At 48.8% G+C, this 20,307-nt stretch overlaps 1 protein-coding gene across 2 annotated transcripts in view; it reads left to right on the top strand.

Annotated features, from left to right (window-relative positions):
* Positions 1-315: 315 nt before the first annotated feature.
* Positions 316-20,307, top strand: part of PSMF1 (proteasome inhibitor subunit 1) — a 31,434-nt gene continuing 11,442 nt past the window's right edge. The window contains exons 1-4 of one of the 2 annotated variants that reach the window (XM_084775360.1): positions 316-474; positions 3,290-3,433; positions 9,364-9,516; positions 10,756-10,838. In XM_084775360.1, coding sequence (XP_084631486.1) covers positions 3,305-3,433; positions 9,364-9,516; positions 10,756-10,838 — 365 coding nt within the window. In that variant the 5' untranslated portion in view covers positions 316-474; positions 3,290-3,304. Of the gene's footprint in view, positions 475-3,289; positions 3,434-9,363; positions 9,517-10,755; positions 10,839-20,307 lie in introns of those variants that run through there. The other variant, XM_084775361.1, reaches the window with a different exon arrangement.

The raw sequence follows: 20,307 nt of genomic DNA, 5'->3' as shown, positions 1-20,307 counted from the left end.
TAAAATTATATTTCGAAAGAAAGTTGTTTGCTCTTAGTGGCAATTATGTTGTACACCCAGAGGCAAGGGGGATAGGCAGCCTTAGCTTCCAGTCAGCCTTTTAGTGGAAGGAAAGAACAGTATCTATTATAGAGAGCTCTCTGGAGAAAGTGAGTGGCTGAGCTGAAGCCAAAGGAAAAAGATGCTGGTCCGACTCCTCATTGCTCCCACTGCCTGCCCTGTAGCACATCTCTTAACAGTTTCCAAGGAAGCACAGAGCTTGGAATGTGCACATTGCTATCACTTGGCAACCAGGAACTGGTGGCTACAGCCACCTACCCGTTCTTCCTGTCACCCTGTGCCCTTTTCTGGCATGGGCCTTTTTCCACCCAGGTAGACAGAGGCTATCGGTGGGGAGGCATCTCCCATCTGCTCCCTGTCGCAGCTTCTCCCAGGTCTCCTAAGGCAGACCGGGATCCTTGCTCATTCATGTAGGTAAGTCCACAGAAACATCCTGATGGACCAGGAGAGACGTGGAGAACATCTCGTCCAGAGAATCTTCTCACTTGTTGCCATGGGTGGAAGATGCTGGGGACTTACAGGCTGGTGCAGAAGATGGGGCTCAGCTCTGGTCTTTCAGTGTGCTAATGGCTTTCCCAAGCTGTCTCCTGACACACAGACTTCCTGAGGCACAGGTCACACTTAGCTGGGGACAGAAGGACCCCAGCAGACACCACACCCTTCCCATCCCAGCAGTCACGTGAAAGCGCCAGAGCCACTTCCTCTGAGTTCTGTCAGTCTCTACCTGAGGGCTTTCCATAATTCTAGAAGTAGCTCTTACCTGAGGGAAACACTCTCCTGGATCTCCAGTCCAGCCCTGGGACATCTCTGGTCTCCTCCCGCCCCATCACTGTTCCCCGGTAAGTGTGAGCTCCAGCTGCCCACAGAGGCTTGCTCACTGCCCACTCAGACTCTCACCGAGATATCCTGTAGCCCAGGATAGCCTTGAAGTATCAAGTAGCTGAAATTGGCCTTAAACTGTTAATCCTCGGCCTCTTCTTCCCGAGTCTTAGGATTACAGAAAGGCACCACCATACCTTTAGCATTGGCATCTGGGGGTGGGGGGGGGGCGGGCACACTAATATAGGAGGTGATGTGTAAAAGAAAAGGGAGGCCTGTGAGCTGCAGGCCACACTCGAAGGTATGCAAAGCAATGTGGAGAACCAAGAGTGAGAAAACTGGTGCCTCAGGAAGCAAAAGGCTCCACTGCAAAACAAAACAAAAAAAACAAACAAAACCAAAACCAAAAAACAACCCCACATATAACGGAAGGAGGAAAAAAAAAGCAGTAAAAGCACTAATAAAGCTGACCGAAAGTCTAGCCCGTTTTTTTTTTTTATCATCATGAACCAGCAATTCTAACCTACTTCAGAGATAAAATTCTCCTCCCATCTGGGGCTGATAGCTTTCTCTTTGCATGCCTGCCCCTCCCCCACCCCCCTCTGCCGCTGACGCCTGGAGCACAGTGTGGAGCAGTGGTTCTCAACCTTCCTAATGCTGCGATCCTTTAGTGCAGCTCCTCATATACGGTGAGCTCCAACCACAAAATTATTTCATTGCTACTTCTTGACTGTAATTTTTGCTACTGTTATGAATCGTAATGCATCTATCTGATATGCAGGATATCTGATATGCGAGCCCTGTGGGGGGTCGTGACCTCAGGTTGAGAGCCACAGGTGTGGAGAGGAAAGGCGAACATGGCAGTGTTGACCCTGCAGCCACACAGGGTTAACTGCGTTTCTCACCTTGGTGCCTGGTCGCTTTTACAGGAACATTTACACTATTCTCTTTTACAGGAACATTTCTTCTTTATTCTTCCATGGGAGTTCTGTGCAGTTGGCCATCTCTTCCTCCAAGAAGCCCTTCCTGGCCCTCACGTGAATCATATGCTTCCTGTGGGCTTGTGCAGGCCGCCGAGCACTTCCAAAATGGCAGATTTCACACTGGATTTTTTTTTTCTATTAAAACAACACTAAGCAGTTCCACCAGGACAGGACCTGCTGACCTAGGCATGAGAGCTGAAGGCAGCCAAGGCAGTCGGGACAGGGAATGAAAGGACGCTTTGGTGTGATGGTCAGAAAGGCACAGGGCCTGTGGAGGAAGAGGGTGCCCAATCTAGAATTAACTTTTTCCCTTGTGGTGGGAACTCTGCCTGGTTTGCACCTAAGAAACATGGTGCCCTGTGTGTTTCAACAGCATCTCTCTGGTTGGAGGGTGGAAACAGTATAGTAGAAAAGGCTGCTGCCAGGCGCCAAATTGAAAAATGCCAATGGCCCAGGTCATGGCACCAACCAGAATGGGAAATTTTGACAAAAAAACAAAAAACAAAAAACAAAACTATTTGACTTGAAGAAACGTGAAGAAATAAGAGGTGGTAGAAATCTTAATGGAGACAGGTGAGCAAGTGGCTCATGGACTCAACTGTAGTCAAAAGCTGTGGTGGTTTTTTTTTTTTTTTTTTTTTTTTTTGGTGAGGTCATCTCAACTCTCTGGTCTGTTTTTTCATTTATAAAGTGAAAATGTGTAATAGAATATGCCCCATGAATTTGTTGAGAGGAGATGTAAGTAAGGTTTCGGCACAGGAGTTAGCATGTAACCAACATACATAAATGCTAGTCTAGAAGCCAAATTACCAGCTCCCGGTAGCGTCTCTACCACTAACTGGCTGACTGTGACACAAATTCCAAATCTACCGAGTGTTGGTGTACTGTCATTAACACCAACTGCCTAAGACTGGATTTGAAGAGTTCAATAAATGCACTAAAGTTTAGCATGTTAGAATAAGGAGCTACTAGGCAAGCACTGCAAGAATACTAATAAATTACTATGAAAACATCTAAGCCACATTGCCTAAATTCTTCTCCGGCCTCGTTCACACTCCGCTTTACAAATGGGAAGTCTACTCTAGTTGGCAGCAGGTGGCCTTTTCCCCCAGGGATTACCAGCCTGGCGTTCATTCATTAGTGGGCCGGCTGTACGCGGAAGCAGAATCCGGCTCTGATAAGCCCTGCTCCCGCCCACGCGCTAGCCAGCGGAACCTTTCTAGTTCGGCGCCCGCGTTTCCGACCCGGAGCTCCCAAAAAGTCGGAAGCTATTTCCGGCGCAGGTTTCTGCGTTTCTCTTGCTGTTGCGAACGGCGCCGAGAGCGGAGGCAGCGCCCGGAGGTGTTGACAACGCTGCTCTCAGTCCCTCTGCTCTTAGGCGGAGCGGCTTGGTTGCATAGTCCTCTCCTTTTCTTCCTTCCCCACAGAAGCCGCGAGTGTCCATGGCGGGCTTGGAGGTTCTCTTCGCGTCGGCCGCGCCGGCCATCAGCTGCCCGCAGGACGCACTGGTCTGCTTCCTGCACTGGGAAATGATGACAAACGGCTACTACGGCTTGGGCACCGGCGACGAGGTACGCTGCGGAGCCGGCCGGGGGGAGGGAGTCTGAAGCCCGGGGCCTAAAGACCTTGCCTAGCCGGGGCCCGAAGCTTCTGACGCCGCACTTCTGCGCGCCTGGAGCTTGGGCTAACAGGTGGCACAGTGTGTGTGTGTGTGTGTGTGTGTGTGTGTGTGTGTGTGTGTGTGTGTGTGTGTGTGTAAGTGTGTAAGTGTGTAAGTGTAAAAACCCAAGAACCGAAAGGCGTCCCGGCGCCTCAGGTCGTGTTGTGTGGCTAGTAGCTTTCTCACCCAGTTTCTCCAAAGCATCTTTATTGGTACAGCCATGGCGTGGAATACTCGATGCTACACACCCAACTCAAGTCACCCCCAGACATCTGGGTCCAAGCGCGGATGTGGAGGTGAACTCTGACCCATTCAGCCATATTCTAGTACCCTTTCTTCACCACTTAGCATGATGGACCAACCACTGCGCAGGCTCCTAGAAACAGTACCTAGGTATAGCACCTCCCTCGTAACTACATACACACCCTTTGGTTGTGAGCGGCCTCCCCTTAGCTGTCTCTACCAGAATCTTATCTAGATTCTGCCTCTTAACTGGTGGTGCCTTGTGGACAGCCCCATAGCATCACTAATTCTCTGCCCCTTTCTCATAACCTCCATGTCTGCCTGTATGTTAGGGTTTTGGGTGAGCTGGCCCTGGTCGCCATACTGCCTCTTCTTTTCCTGTCTGCTCCATTAGAGGAAATATCTTCCCAGCCACAGTCTCCACATACAGATATTTGGGGGCTCTGGACTCTCGGCCTACCCCCTCTATGTCACTGTCTTTGCACTCAAAACTCAGACAAGTTCTGGAAAGAAGCCCCACCTTTTGGATCGTATAGTGAGATTTCAGTCTTCCTCTCATTTCTAGCAGCATCAGTTTCCAACCCCCTCAATATTTTTAGCTTTACAAATATGTCAGTCTTAGTACGTTTTCCTTCCTAACACAGCTTTATAGATCCCTTCTCAGACACACTTTGAACATTCTGAGCACTTAGCATGGCCCTGTTGCTGCTCCATTCCTGTCTGTTCTATACAGCTAAGAACTCAGATCACTACCCTTTCACACTTTACCCCATCAGAAGGAATCGGTACGCAAACATTTTTGTGGATTTCTCTCCCCCGTCTTCTCCTCCCACCTCATGTAGCTTCTCAGGGCTAGAAGATGCAGGATCCAAGCATCTCTGGGAAGGGCAAGGAGCCTGGGGAAGGGGAGTTTTGGACAGCTTTGCCTGCTGACCCTCTGTTTACCTCACTACCAACTCCTGCACGCCCTTAGAGGGGACAGTGTTTGGATTTCAGATTAGAGTGCTGCATTTGTTTCTTGCTGCCCCCTCTCTTAACATCCTTTCAGGGCTCAGGTTGCACTTGTCTTCCACACACTGCTGATGGCTATACTCTTGTTCAGAATTGAGAGGAATTCCCTCCCAAATTGAGAGGAATCTTTTCTGTTAATCTGTTTAGTAGAGAATTTTGTTTTCCAGCCTGAGGTCAGCAAACCAATAATGCTTGCCAGACTCAGAGAGTATTTTGTTGTCTCTCTAGCAGTCCCCTGCCACCTACCTTCTGGGGGTGATAAGAGGAAACAAAGGATGTACTTGACAGTGTAATACCAACTCAGCAGTTAAATAGAAAGCCGTATTGTCCACTTTCTCTTTGGTTTTGTCTCTAGCTCTAATAGAGCTGTGCATATAGATTATGATTTGAAGAACAACATATTTGTTGACTTGAACAGAAATCTGGCCTTGGTTTGGTTTCCTCATTGAGGTCATGGCTACTTTCCGTAAGAGCTCTGTAGCTGTGTGAGATGACGTAAGCGGCAAGGGCATGAAGACGGCCATAGATGTGAGTCAGAACAGTCGGCTTTCTGTTCGGGGAGTCTGAAGATCATAAAGAGAGAATGGCCTGTTTATCTGTGCAGTGTTGCTTGGTTGTTGGTTGGTTGGTTGCATTCTAGCCCAGAGGCACTGGGGCGAGCTCAGTGGCCGCTAAAGAGTGTTTCTAGCCTCAGTATTTTGCCTAAGATGGCAGTTAGCTTTACTTTGTAAGAGTATGAGAGTACACCCAGATAAAATAGAATTATCTGGGGAAAATCTCCAGCCTCACCTGCTCTGACCGTTCACAGGTCTCAGCTCCTCTCAGGCCTTAGAGTTTTCATGTGAGGAAGTTAAATTACACAAGCACATGCTTTGGTTACTTGCCAACTCCAGCTTTCTGGGACACTTGATATTTTATATCAAGATGCAGAGGGCAGCCACATGATGTGCTGGGCCTGTCCGGCTCCTGTCTTCTGTGAAACGTCAGTCTTAACCACAGTGAGGCGTCAGCTTTACCTGACCCCTGCAGTTCTCTCTCGCTCTGGCATGATGATGTTGAGGTGGTCTGTGAGCCAGGAGAGCATGCTGTGCATGGAGGACAGGAGAAAGTCATAAAGCTTGTCTGTCATCCCTGGCTTAGGTAGCCCTTAAAATCCACAGCACTGTAGGAAGTTACCCAGTTTAGGCAAGGGTGTCTTTTCTCGAGCGTGTGCTTAGTTTCACTTTTGTTTTCCCAGCACTCTGCTCTCTCTGCTCGAGGCCTGTAGTTTGTCACCTCGCCAAGTTCCACTGGGACTCCTCTGCCAAAGGATCTCTAAGCACGAGAGGTGGCCTTCCCCTGTATTGCTGTGTAAAGTCCTTCATGTGTGGACCTTGTCAGTGCTTTCCGAGTCTAGCCTCACTCTTTCCCAACACACTCTCATGCGCATAGCTTGGAGGCATGCTTTTCTATGTTGACAGTATAAATGTGTGCTTTTTAAAGTTTTTTTTCATAAATTGCAGTGGACCATAAACTTTTTCCAGCCCCTCCTACTCCCACTTTAAATTCCCACTTCCTGAGTCCCCCTCTGTGCGTCTCTCGTAACTCGGAGTCTGGTTAGTGGTGCTGGAATATTGCTTACCTATTCACTTGACCTTAGGCAGGTAAGCACATGTGTCTGTGTTTTATAGAAAAGGGACAGCCATGGTGTCCAGGGACAGTGTTGCATCCAAGTCCTGGTGTCCTGGCTCTTAGATTCTTTTTGCCATCACACATATGCACACACACATAGTTTTCTCTAGAATACTGTGTATTCCTTCTAACTGCCATGTGACGTGCCACTGTCCACCTACTGTGCCCTTTACCTCTGCTCTGCCGCTCGGGCCCAGCGAGGAGGAAGATCCCCGTTGCTTATCAGGTCTCCGCGTGTCTCCACAGGTTTCTTGTAGGAGGACATTTGAGTGTTGGCTCATAGGCTAACCTAAGAGTACTAAATACTGCTAGATGGCGTCCCAAAAGGCCTGTGTCAGTTTAAGTTCCCACAGGTGGTCTCTGAAAGCCCGCTCGTGCCCAGTCAGACTCCTCCCAGGCTGATGGATGGGTGCAGCCTAGACTTCATTATCAGTGGGCTTCCCAGCTAGTAAATTTGAAAAAAATTTTTAAAAAAGCAAACAAAAACCCTTTTATCCTGTTAGCTGCTCATTTTATTGTTTGTTTTCCTAAGCTCCCTTATGTGCTGGCTTCATCCTTGTCATTGTGGTTCCTGTTGGCTGTAGGACCTGTGGCGGGACAGAAGCTTTACGTTATGGGTTGCCTCACAAGTGGCATTGTGTTTCTTTCAGGGGTCCAGCTTAAGAACTTTCTTCCCCACCTGGAAATCGCTGTGCTTGTTTTCCACTATGATTTGAGAGCCGTTCTCGTACTTTAATGTATGAAAGGGAGTGGCCTGGGTGGTGGGTTTTATTTGGGGGTTGGGCAACTGAACACAAGCTGAAGTTATGTGGGAAGAGGAATCTCAACTGAGGAAATGCTTCCTACCCTAAGACTGACATGAGGTAGGCAAGTCTGTAGGCCACTTTCTTGACTAACGATTGATGTGAGGGGCTGGCAGGTCACTGTTAGGTTGCCCTGGATGTATATGAAAGCAACCTGAGCAAGCCAGTAAAGAGTGCTTCTCCATACTCTTCTGTTCCTGCCTCCAGGTTCCTGCCCTGATGGCCTTCTATGATAGATTCTGGTATAGAAAAATAAAGAAAATAATAAAGTAAAGAAAAGTAAACCCTTTTCTCTCCAAGTTGCTTTTTTTTTTTTTTTTAAACAGGGTTTCTCTGTTATCTTAGCTGTCCTGGACTTGGCTTTGTAGACCAGGCTGGCCTCGAACTCACAGCAATCCACCTGCCTCTGCCTCCCAAGTGCTGGGATTAAAGGCGTGCACCACCACTGCTTGGCCCAAGTTGCTTTTGGTTATGGTTTTTTATCACAATCACAGAAGCTATAACTAAGACAGGGAAATCTTAGAATTATTAAATAGAGAAAGAAAGAAGGCTATCACAATGAATACATGGGAAGACATCTCTGACAATCCACTGGATTGGCAAAAACAAACCATAGCTAATAGCAGTGCTGCAGGCTGTTGCACCAGGAACTCGCATATTGAAAGTTGAGGGCACCTAGCACTATTTGTTACACAGTTTGCTTTTGTCTTTTAAAAGTTTATCCTCTGGGCATACCACATGTGTGCCAGATGTATACAGCAGTGTGCTCATAGTAGCACTGTTTATAATGGAAAAAGAAATTAACTAAAAGCACATCTAATGTCCATTAGCCAGTGAAATAGTAAACCATAGCGTATTCCCTTGATGGAACACTGTAGAGTATGTAGATCAGCCACACAACACAGCTGCATACATCACCTTCCCAAAGCAACATTGGATAAAAAAGGCAAGTGTTGGGCCAAGAAGATGGCTCCGTCAGTGAAGCGCCTACCTTGAAAGCGTGAGTGCCTGAGTTCAAATTCCTAATACTCACATAAAAACCAGGCATGTTGAGTAGAGGAAGAGGCACATCCCGGCAGCTCCAGCCTCACGCAGTCACTGCGCTCCAGGGACAGTGAGACACTGTGTCTTAGAAAATACGGTGGAGGGCAGCTGAATTAAAAAGCCTTGGAATGAATAGATAGATAATATTAATTTTGAATATATACTTATTTAATGTGTATGAATGTTTTGTCTGCATGCATGTCTGTGTATCTTGTGTCTGTCTGGTACACAATACGGCCAGAAAAGGGCGCCAGATCCCTTGGGACTGGAGTTAGTTGAAAGCCTTCATGTGGGTACTGAGAGTCAAATCAGTTCCCCTGGAAGAACCGTCAGGCCGAGCTGTATGTCCGGTCCCCTGAGGCAGGATGTTTTTATAACTGCACTATAGTGATACAGTGGGAAGGAAAAGTAGAAAAGATAATGCAAATACGGAACAGTGGTTGCTCTTGAGGACAGAGACATCCCCTGGGTGCACAGGCTTTGCTGATAATGCTTAGACTGATCCTCTGCATTTCCTGTGCTGGTGGTAACTACCCACGTGTCTGTAATCCTGTTTGTTGCTACCTTTGGGTTATATCTTCATGATTTTTATCAAACCACTACAGCTGGCTGGAGAGTCTCTCTTAGGGTCCGTGCTTTTAGTCATTTTGTGATCCTACTACAGATCTGAACTGTAGAAAACACTGCTTTTAATTTCACACTGGTCTTATCTTGTTAGGATGATAGAGTAGAGAGATGATTATTAAGCCAAGGCGGTAGTACTTTGATTTTGAATTTTGGTTGTTCTGGGAGTTACACTTAGGTCCTCACACATCCTAGGCAAGCACGCCCCTACTTAACTATAGTCCTAGCCCAAGGCCTCAGATTCCTGACAGCTTCCTCCTGTGTTGTCATCAGGGCAACCAGACAGCTGAGGGAGAGTGCTGGTTCCCAGATCTCCAGCCAGCTGTGTATCCCTGGACACATCTGTGATGTGAGCTATGGGATTAGATTCTGGGTAATATGGTCCTTTATAGTTCTGTGTTCTGAGACCAAGATCTTCCTTTTCTCAACTCCGGTGTCTTCTCAGCCAGGTCCCAGTGATAAGAAGTCAGAACTACTGCCAGCTGCGTGGAACAGCAATAAAGAACTGTATGTCCTCCGCTATGAGTCTAAGGACGGGGCCAGAAAACTCCTCCTGAAAGCTGTCTCTGTGGAGAATGGCATGATCATCAATGTGCTGGTGCGTATGAGCCCGGGTTCTGCTCATAGCATGGGACTGAGAGGCCTGTCTAGAGACTCATTTTAACAGTGGATTCAGCAATGTCCCTAAAGTTTTTACCTAGTAATTCCACTTTGGCCATTTTCTCCTGAGGTGAGAAACCACAGTATATGTAGAAAAGCTTTGTGTACAAAGGTGTTCATTGTCTGTGTTTTATAGAAAAGGGACTTCCTGTCCACAGCAGTACTTACTCAGTGACATCACAGGAGATAAAGGCTCTTGTAGTCCCAGCAGCTCTTTGAGTTTAAGTAAGAGGTTTTACTGCCTTGGGCCCTTTACCTTTCGTGTTTCTTGCACTGAAGACTAACTCCCTCCTCCATCCTATCGTGCACATGTATGCCCCCAACATCATTCATTTAGTCCCCACCCCATCTCTCTCTCTCTGTCTCTCTCTGCCCCCTCCCGCTCCCCCCCCCCCCCCCCGGTGTGTGTATGTGTGTGTGTGTGTGTGTGTTTATTTATCTGTGCGTACATGTTTAGTCCTGCCTATCCCCGCCTGCCAGGTTTCTACTCTGTCTATTTTCCATGTGATGGCCATCATGTCTTCTGTTTATGTACTTACTTGTGCTCTGCTTTAATGCCTCCTGTATGTTTCCCCTGAACTGTGAGCACCTTGAAGTAGACACCTTTCCTTCTGTTCCATTTTGTCTTGGTTGGTTGTATGTGCTCATGAAAGTATCTGGCTGTTTTATTTGTACTTGGCTTTTCCCACTCACTCTGTTTTGGAGGTCTTTACATCACACAGATAGATGCACATCGTTCTCACCCATTACTGTGTGTAGTAGTTTGCTGTCCTTCCCATAACTGATGAACATTTACTTCTTTTTTAAGAACGGGTTCTTAGCTGCCAACAGTTAATTCCTTCAGGCTAATTTAAGCAGATTAAAAGAATGGAAACAGCCCTTTAGCATAGATTCAAAGCTAGGCTTCCACAAACAGTACCTCAAGCCCTAGAAATCGCTGTTGCCTGCCCCTTCCAGGCTTGGGTGTTGCTCAGTACTGTCAGTCTGGAATGCTGCCTGCTGTGGCTCCTGCAGCCTTGCTATTCCCCTCATGAGCAAGATGCTTGCCATAGCGGGAACTGCGTTTCTGTGTAGCTCCAGGTGACGGTTGTGTATTCATTGGGTGCCTCAGTTCCCCCGTGTAGCTATAAATTGAGGAGTATACCTCCCCTCTCATTTTCTGTTTTCACTTTTCTAGGAACATGGCACACAGCAGGTGGCAGACTTGACTCTGAACTTAGATGATTATATTGATGCAGAAGACCTGAGTGATTTCCACAGGTACTTCTAAAGGATCTCCTTCTCACGAGAAAAGGCAGAGGGACTCAGTAGCAAGAAATAAGGAACGTATTGAAATGCCCAGAGACCCAAGTGTGGTGGACAGAAGAACTTGCCCTCCTAGGCACAGTCAGTTCTCAGTTCTCTTCTGTTGGTCTGAAGACAAGACTCACATAGAAAATGTCCCATGAAGTACAGGCAAGCATTCAGGCGTCCATACATGCTACAGTGACTACAGACTTGGATCTAGACTAACTGCTTCAGTCAAGAATAAGGTCCTTAGGGGCCAGCAGGTGCATCAGTGAGTAGAGACGCTTTCGGGTAGTGGCACTTGTGCACAGGCATGACAACCTGAGTCCTGTCTCTTGAGTCCCATACATGGCAGGAGAGATCCGTGACTCTGGAGAATTGTTTTCTGATCTCCACACATGTGTCATGGTGCACGTACGCACAGGCACACACACACTTACACTTTAAAAATGAGTAGGTTCCTTATCAAAAGTATACTTAGTCAAGTAGGTCTTTACTCTGTTTCCCCCCCCCCCCAAAATACACTTTTTAGAGCCAAAAGTTAGTTCCCACCTGCCCACTGCTCCCATGGTCACCTGGCACCAGAGTGGTATCTCCCTTAGAAGCCATGTACCTACACTGACACATCACTTCCATGTTGGGGTCACTCTTAGTGTTGTACATCATGTGGCTTTGGGCATACATACAGCAGCATACACAGCGTTTCAGTGCCCCAGGGCACTGTTTCACACTGTGAGCATCCTTTGTGTTCTACCTGTTCACTCCCCTCCCACTGTCCCTGAGAAGTCCTCATCCTGGTGCTGTCTCCATAGTTTTACCTCTTCCAGAATGTCATGGCTGGAAAAGGAGTCCATACAAACTGTCTTCTAAAGTGGCTGTGCTGCCCCACTGCATTCCTGCTGGCAGCGAATAAGGAGTTTCTGCTGGCCCACACCCTTGTCCGCATTTGGCAGCATAGCAGTGGTGTCACGTTGTTCTGAGTATAGCTCTCCAGAGATGGGCTGTAGATCATCTTTCTTGGGCTTATTTCTCTGTAGTTCTTCTTTAATGAGGCTCTTGAGACCCTTTGCTCAGTTTCAACTTGGGTTGTTCATTCTCTCACTCAGTTTTGAGTCTGTTGTATATTTTGGGTGGCAGTCCTTTACTGGTAAGTGTTCTTCATGTATTTTTCTCCCAGTTTATGGTTTCTCATTCTGCTAACATCCTACACTTTTAATTTTGAAATTTGTAACGTAGAGAAGAGAGACGGTGCACAAAAATACACAATGGATACCCATTTAGCCATTACTCAGATTAACCAATTTTTAACATTTTGTTGCTTTTGCTCAGTTTTTAAAAAATGTTTTATATCCTTGAACCATCTGAGGGTTATTTACAAACTTTATGTACTTTGATCCCTAAATACTGTAGCATGGGACAACTCGTGTGTGTGTGTGTGTGTGTGTGTGTGTGTGTGTGTGTGTGTGTGTCTGAGGGGGGGATGTTCTATAAGGGACGGAGATATTCACGTGTGAATCAGGTGTGCATGTTCTCCAGCATGTGTCACAGGTCAGAGGGCAGCCTCAGGTGTAAGTGCTCATTTGGGCCAGGCTCTCTCTGTTGTTCTGCAGATGTGTGTGCCAGGCTGGATGTCCCTGCTTCCTACTTTGCTGTAGGATTACATGCTCTTCTCTCTGGCTTTATACTGCTGGGAATTTGAATTCTGTTGGGTTTTCACACTGGGGTGGCAAGTGCTTTATCTTTCCCCCACCTAAGCCATTTATTTAGACTAGCAATTTCATAAGGGTATCGTCTTCCTTAACTTGAAACCAGTTATCACACTTTGGAATGTGGCATTGGTGAATCATTTAATATGCAGTCCACATTCTGATTTCTTTACCTATCCCAACAATGTTCTTTAGAGCTGATCTTTTAGGTTTTTTCCTATCCACCTAATAATTGCCCTTCTTTTAATTTTTATATCTTTTTAAAGTTCATTTTAACATCTTTTTTTTCTTACATTTTCTTGTTTTCTTTTAAGACTTTTCTTTTAAGAGTAGGGTGTGTGTGTGTGTGTGTGTGTGTGTGTGTGTGTGTGTGTGTGTGTGTGTGTGTGTGTCCGTCCGTGTCCCCTTTGCCTTTTGTGATTCTGGATATCAAAACCTGACATCGTGTGTTTCTGCTCTTAGTAATGCAAAAAGGAAGAAATCTGATGCCAGGAATCATGACTGGGGAAACCCAGGCTCTGAGAGGTGGCTGCAGACCACCTCTCCAGCACTGGCCTCCTTTCTCTCTCTCTGCTGCAGACCACCTCTCCAGCACTGGCCTCCTTCCTCTCTCTCTGCTGTAGACCACCTCTCCAGCACTGGCCTCCTTTCTCTCTCTCTGCTGCAGACCACCTCTCCAGCACTGGCCTCCTTCCTCTCTCTCTGCTGCAGACCACCTCTCCAGCACTGGCCTCCTTTCTCTCTCTCTCTCTGCTGTAGACCACCTCTCCAGCACTGGCCTCCTTTCTCTCTTTCTGCTGCAGACCACCTCTCCAGCACTGGCCTCCTTTCTCTCTTTCTGCTGCAGACCACCTCTCCAGCACTGGCCTCCTTTCTCTCTCTCTCTCTCTGCTGTAGACCACCTCTCCAGCACTGGCCTCCTTTCTCTCTCTCTGCTGCAGACCACCTCTCCAGCACTGGCCTCCTTTCTCTCTCTCTCTCTGCTGTAGACCACCTCTCCAGCACTGGCCTCCTTTCTCTCTTTCTGCTGCAGACCACCTCTCCAGCACTGGCCTCCTTTCTCTCTTTCTGCTGCAGACCACCTCTCCAGCACTGGCCTCCTTTCTCTCTCTCTCTCTGCTGTAGACCACCTCTCCAGCACTGGCCTCCTTTCTCTCTTTCTGCTGCAGACCACCTCTCCAGCACTGGCCTCCTTTCTCTCTCTCTCTCTGCTGTAGACCACCTCTCCAGCACTGGCCTCCTTTCTCTCTTTCTGCTGCAGACCACCTCTCCAGCACTGGCCTCCTTTCTCTCTCTCTGCTGTAGACCACCTCTCCAGCACTGGCCTCCTTTCTCTCTCTCTCTCTGCTGTAGACCACCTCTCCAGCACTGGCCTCCTTTCTCTCTCTCTCTCTGCTGTAGACCACCTCTCCCGCACTGGCCTCCTTTCTCTCTCTCTCTCTGCTGTAGACCACCTCTCCAGCACTGGCCTCCTTCCTCTCTCTCTCTCTGCTGTAGACCACCTCTCCAGCACTGGCCTCCTTTCTCTCTTTCTGCTGTAGACCACCTCTCCAGCACTGGCCTCCTTCCTCTCTCTCTCTCTGCTGTAGACCACCTCTCCAGCACTGGCCTCCTTCCTCTCTCTCTCTCTGCTGTAGACCACCTCTCCAGCACTGGCCTCCTTTCTCTCTCTCTGCTGTAGACCACCTCTCCAGCACTGGCCTCCTTCCTCTCTCTCTCTCTGCTGTAGACCACCTCTCCAGCACTGGCCTCCTTTCTCTCTCTCTGCTGTAGACCACCTCTCCAGCACTGGCCTCCTTCCTCTCTCTCTGCTGTAGACCACCTCTCCAGCACTGGCCTCCTTTCTCTCTCTCTGCTGTAGACCACCTCTCCAGCACTGGCCTCCTTCCTCTCTCTCTGCTGTAGACCACCTCTCCAGCACTGGCCTCCTTCCTCTCTCTCTTTCTGCTGTAGACCACCTCTCCAGCACTGGCCTCCTTCCTCTCTCTCTCTCTGCTGTAGACCACCTCTCCAGCACTGGCCTCCTTTCTCTCTCTCTCTCTGCTGCAGACCACCTCTCCAGCACTGGCCTCCTTCCTCTCTCTCTCTCTGCTGTAGACCACCTCTCCAGCACTGGCCTCCTTTCTCTCTCTCTCTCTGCTGTAGACCACCTCTCCAGCACTGGCCTCCTTTCTCTCTCTCTGCTGTAGACCACCTCTCCAGCACTGGCCTCCTTTCTCTCTCTCTCTCTGCTGTAGACCACCTCTCCAGCACTGGCCTCCTTTCTCTCTCTCTGCTGTAGACCACCTCTCCAGCACTGGCCTCCTTTCTCTCTTTCTGCTGTAGACCACCTCTCCAGCACTGGCCTCCTTCCTCTCTCTCTCTCTGCTGTAGACCACCTCTCCAGCACTGGCCTCCTTTCTCTCTCTCTCTCTGCTGCAGACCACCTCTCCAGCACTGGCCTCCTTTCTCTCTCTCTCTCTGCTGTAGACCACCTCTCCAGCACTGGCCTCCTTTCTCTCTCTCTGCTGTAGACCACCTCTCCAGCACTGGCCTCCTTTCTCTCTTTCTGCTGTAGACCACCTCTCCAGCACTGGCCTCCTTCCTCTCTCTCTCTCTGCTGTAGACCACCTCTCCAGCACTGGCCTCCTTTCTCTCTCTCTCTCTGCTGTAGACCACCTCTCCAGCACTGGCCTCCTTTCTCTCTCTCTCTCTGCTGTAGACCACCTCTCCAGCACTGGCCTCCTTTCTCTCTCTCTGCTGTAGACCACCTCTCCAGCACTGGCCTCCTTTCTCTCTCTCTCTCTGCTGTAGACCACCTCTCCAGCACTGGCCTCCTTTCTCTCTCTCTGCTGCAGACCACCTCTCCAGCACTGGCCTCCTTTCTCTCTCTCTGCTGCAGACCACCTCTCCAGCACTGGCCTCCTTTCTCTCTCTCTGCTGCAGACCACCTCTCCAGCACTGGCCTCCTTCCTCTCTCTCTCTCTGCTGTAGACCACCTCTCCAGCACTGGCCTCCTTTCTCTCTCTCTGCTGTAGACCACCTCTCCAGCACTGGCCTCCTTTCTCTCTCTCTGCTGTAGACCACCTCTCCAGCACTGGCCTCCTTTCTCTCTCTCTCTGCTGCAGACCACCTCTCCAGCACTGGCCTCCTTTCTCTCTCTCTCTGCTGTAGACCACCTCTCCAGCACTGGCCTCCTTTCTCTCTTTCTGCTGTAGACCACCTCTCCAGCACTGGCCTCCTTTCTCTCTCTCTCTGCTGCAGACCACCTCTCCAGCACTGGCCTCCTTTCTCTCTCTCTCTGCTGTAGACCACCTCTCCAGCACTGGCCTCCTTTCTCTCTCTCTCTGCTGTAGACCACCTCTCCAGCACTGGCCTCCTTTCTCTCTTTCTGCTGTAGACCACCTCTCCAGCACTGGCCTCCTTTCTCTCTCTCTCTGCTGCAGACCACCTCTCCAGCACTGGCCTCCTTTCTCTCTCTCTCTGCTGTAGACCACCTCTCCAGCACTGGCCTCCTTTCTCTCTTTCTGCTGTAGACCACCTCTCCAGCACTGGCCTCCTTTCTCTCTCTCTCTGCTGCAGACCACCTCTCCAGCACTGGCCTCCTTTCTCTCTCTCTCTGCTGTAGACCACCTCTCCAGCACTGGCCTCCTTTCTCTCTCTCTCTGCTGTAGACCACCTCTCCAGCACTGGCCTCCTTTCTCTCTTTCTGCTGCAGACCACCTCTCCAGCACTGGCCTCCTTTCTCTCTCTCTGCTGCAGACCACCTCTCCAGCACTGGCCTCCTTTCTCTCTCTCTCTCTGCTGTAGACCACCTCTCCAGCACTGGCCTCCTTCCTCTCTCTCTCTCTGCTGTAGACCACCTCTCCAGCACTGGCCTCCTTTCTCTCTCTCTGCTGTAGACCACCTCTCCAGCACTGGCCTCCTTTCTCTCTCTCTGCTGTAGACCACCTCTCCAGCACTGGCCTCCTTTCTCTCTCTCTGCTGTAGACCACCTCTCCAGCACTGGCCTCCTCTCTCTCTCTCTGCTGTAGACCACCTCTCCAGCACTGGCCTCCTTTCTCTCTCTCTCTGCTGCAGACCACCTCTCCAGCACTGGCCTCCTTCCTCTCTCTCTCTCTGCTGTAGACCACCTCTCCAGCACTGGCCTCCTTTCTCTCTCTCTGCTGTAGACCACCTCTCCAGCACTGGCCTCCTTCCTCTCTCTCTCTCTGCTGTAGACCACCTCTCCAGCACTGGCCTCCTTCCTCTCTCTCTCTCTGCTGTAGACCACCTCTCCAGCACTGGCCTCCTTTCTCTCTCTCTCTCTGCTGTAGACCACCTCTCCAGCACTGGCCTCCTTCCTCTCTCTCTCTCTGCTGTAGACCACCTCTCCAGCACTGGCCTCCTTTCTCTCTCTCTGCTGTAGACCACCTCTCCAGCACTGGCCTCCTTTCTCTCTCTCTGCTGTAGACCACCTCTCCAGCACTGGCCTCCTTCCTCTCTCTCTCTCTGCTGTAGACCACCTCTCCAGCACTGGCCTCCTTTCTCTCTCTCTCTCTGCTGTAGACCACCTCTCCAGCACTGGCCTCCTTCCTCTCTCTCTCTCTGCTGTAGACCACCTCTCCAGCACTGGCCTCCTTTCTCTCTCTCTGCTGTAGACCACCTCTCCAGCACTGGCCTCCTTTCTCTCTCTCTGCTGTAGACCACCTCTCCAGCACTGGCCTCCTTTCTCTCTCTCTCTCTGCTGTAGACCACCTCTCCAGCACTGGCCTCCTTTCTCTCTCTCTCTCTGCTGTAGACCACCTCTCCAGCACTGGCCTCCTTTCTCTCTCTCTCTCTGCTGTAGACCACCTCTCCAGCACTGGCCTCCTTCCTCTCTCTCTCTCTGCTGTAGACCACCTCTCCAGCACTGGCCTCCTTTCTCTCTCTCTCTCTGCTGTAGACCACCTCTCCAGCACTGGCCTCCTTCCTCTCTCTCTCTCTGCTGTAGACCACCTCTCCAGCACTGGCCTCCTTTCTCTCTCTCTCTCTGCTGTAGACCACCTCTCCAGCACTGGCCTCCTTTCTCTCTCTCTCTCTGCTGTAGACCACCTCTCCAGCACTGGCCTCCTTTCTCTCTCTCTCTCTGCTGCAGACCACCTCTCCAGCACTGGCCTCCTTTCTCTCTCTCTGCTGTAGACCACCTCTCCAGCACTGGCCTCCTTTCTCTCTCTCTCTCTGCTGCAGACCACCTCTCCAGCACTGGCCTCCTTTCTCTCTCTGCTTCCAGCCTGCACTACGGTGCTTCTAGACCCCTCTTCCCTCCAATCCTCCTCCTAAGAGTCATTAAATACCACCCACTTGTAGGTGGTATTCTCGATGATTACCTAAGAAATCTGACCCTGACTCACTCCTTTGCCTGGCCCTCTTGGTGTCAGCCAGGACAGTGGGCTCTTTTGCCACTATCAAAATTACATTTGTTCTCCCAGGAAATTCTGTGAGAACCTCTGCTTTAGGACAGGAAGATGGGTGCCTTTCCATATCGTATCAGCCTGAAGGGGAAAGGAAGTATATTACCTCCACCCAGCTTGGGCAGAGAAACAACAGAGGCCCCAGTGCTCTGTGTGCTAAGTAGGATCATAATCTGTGTGTGTTTGTTTGGGCCATGCACACTCAGATCTTCTGAACTGTGGCAGCTGCTATGCCATTTGGCGTTTGGTTTTGTTTTGTATTGTTTTTGTTTGGTTTGTGTTTTGTTTTGTTTTATTCTGTAACACTGGCTGGCATAGAATGACTCTGTAAACCAGAGTGGCTTTAAACTCACAGGATCCACTTGCCTCTGCTTTCTGAGTACTGAAATTAAAGCTACCATGCCTGGCTTTTGGAGGGTTTTGTTTGTTTGGTCTCTCTGTCTCTGTCTCTGTCTCTGTCTCTGTCTCTGTCTCTGTCTCTCTCTCTCTCTCTCTCTCTCTCTCTGTGTGTATGTGTGTGTGTGTGTGTGTGTGTGTGTGTGTGTGTGTGTGTGTAGATATCGCTAAGTAGGTCAGGATTCCTCAGCCTTCCTGGCGACTTGTTCTCTATTTCTAGAGTTTTTTCATTTTAAACATTTTATATACATAGAATTAATATGTAATCTAGAGTTTGGCATTTTCTCTCAGCATAATACTCTTGTCATCCATCTGTATTGTAGTGCACATTAACTGTTTACTGAGTGTATTTTATGTTGTGTATACAACAATTGATTTAACCACTCCCTGGTTAAAGGATAAGTTAAATGACTGGACTGTGTCCAGTTGGGGCCATTATGGATCAGGATGCCGCAGCATTTGAGTACCGGCTTGTGAGCAATTGTGCTTTTCATTTCTCTGGAAAATGCTCCAGAGTCCAATGGTAAATTGATACTTGGTTTAGTCTTGATGTTGTCTATACCATTTTACACCCACTGTCATTATGAGTGACCCCACTTCTCAGCATCTGTCCTAGCATTTGGTTTTATATTATTTGTTGAATATGCAGTGATCTCATTGGGATCATTAATTTGCATTTCTCTAATAATGAATGAAATTTTGAGGTGTTTCATTTTGTTGAGGCAGGATATCCTAGGCAAGGTTTCATTCCTCACTTTTTTTTTTTTTTTTTTGGTTTTTCAAGACAAGGTTTCTCTGTGTAGCCTTGACTATCCTGGAACTCGCTCTGTAGTCCAGGTTGGCCTCGGACTCACAGTTGATCCGCCTGCCTCTGCCTCTTGTGCTGGGATTAAAGGCGTGCGCCGCCGCCGCCGCCGCCGCCACCTGGCTCATTCCTCGCTTTTTAATTGCTATTATTTTCCTCTTTTCCCTTATTACAGTGCCTGTAGCTACCAGTTTGATTGCCAGAGGGAGCTTCCTTGCCTCTTTCTCACAGTTAGGGGTGAAGGATTCAGTCTCCACCGCTGATTGCACTGCTGACTGTGGTGTATAGTGGACGCTGTTTATTAAGCTGAGGACAGGTTTCTGAGTTCTTAGTTCCTGTGTTGGTGCTGAGTTGTCATCAGGAATGGTTTTATCATGTTGCTTTGTGCTTCATCAGTTGGTATGATTATCTCACTTCTTTTTGTATTTGTTAGAATGGTTGGCTACATTGATTTGTAAATACTAAGTGAGCCTCGCTTACCTAGAAGAAATCCTAGTCATATTGTGTGATTTTAATGTATTTTTAAGCTCAATTTTAATATTTTGTTGAGTGTTTGAGTTGGTAAAAAAAATACTAGTCTGTAATTTTATTTGTGCTGTGTCTAATTTTGATATCAGACTAGCACTGGCTTCCTGAAGAAATTAGGATGTGCTCCCACCTGTGCTTCTGAAGGTGACGGTAATGTTTTGTGAGTAGGCTTTACTGTATTTATGTCTGGAGACTTCTCTTTGGAGGAGGGGTATGTATTACTTACTCTTCCATTGCTGTGATAAAAGGCCATAAGCAGAGCAGCTTGTAGAAGGAAGGTTCCTTTGGGCTTGTCACTGCAGAGGGACAGGGGCCATCGTGAAGAGGAAGCTTGGCTACAAGCAGCAGAGTGCTGAGGGCTGACACCCAGGAGAACACACTGAGAGTGGGGCATGGCTTCTGAAACCCGCCTAAGCGACATACTTCCTCAACCTACCCAAACACTACCACCAGCTGGGGACCTAGAATCAAATTCCTGAGACTGTGGGGACATATCATTCAAACCACTGCAATATGGGTTCAGTATTTTCTCTTGGATGCCTGCCCTGTCTGGAAATGCTTGAAGTCCACAAGCTCAGAGACTTTTGTTTTGACCT

The sequence above is a fragment of the Acomys minous genome, assembly GCF_964271855.1.
Source record: "Acomys minous genome assembly, chromosome: 3".
NCBI classification, from domain to species: Eukaryota; Metazoa; Chordata; class Mammalia; order Rodentia; family Muridae; genus Acomys; species Acomys minous.
This window is presented reverse-complemented; position numbering and strand designations above follow the sequence as displayed.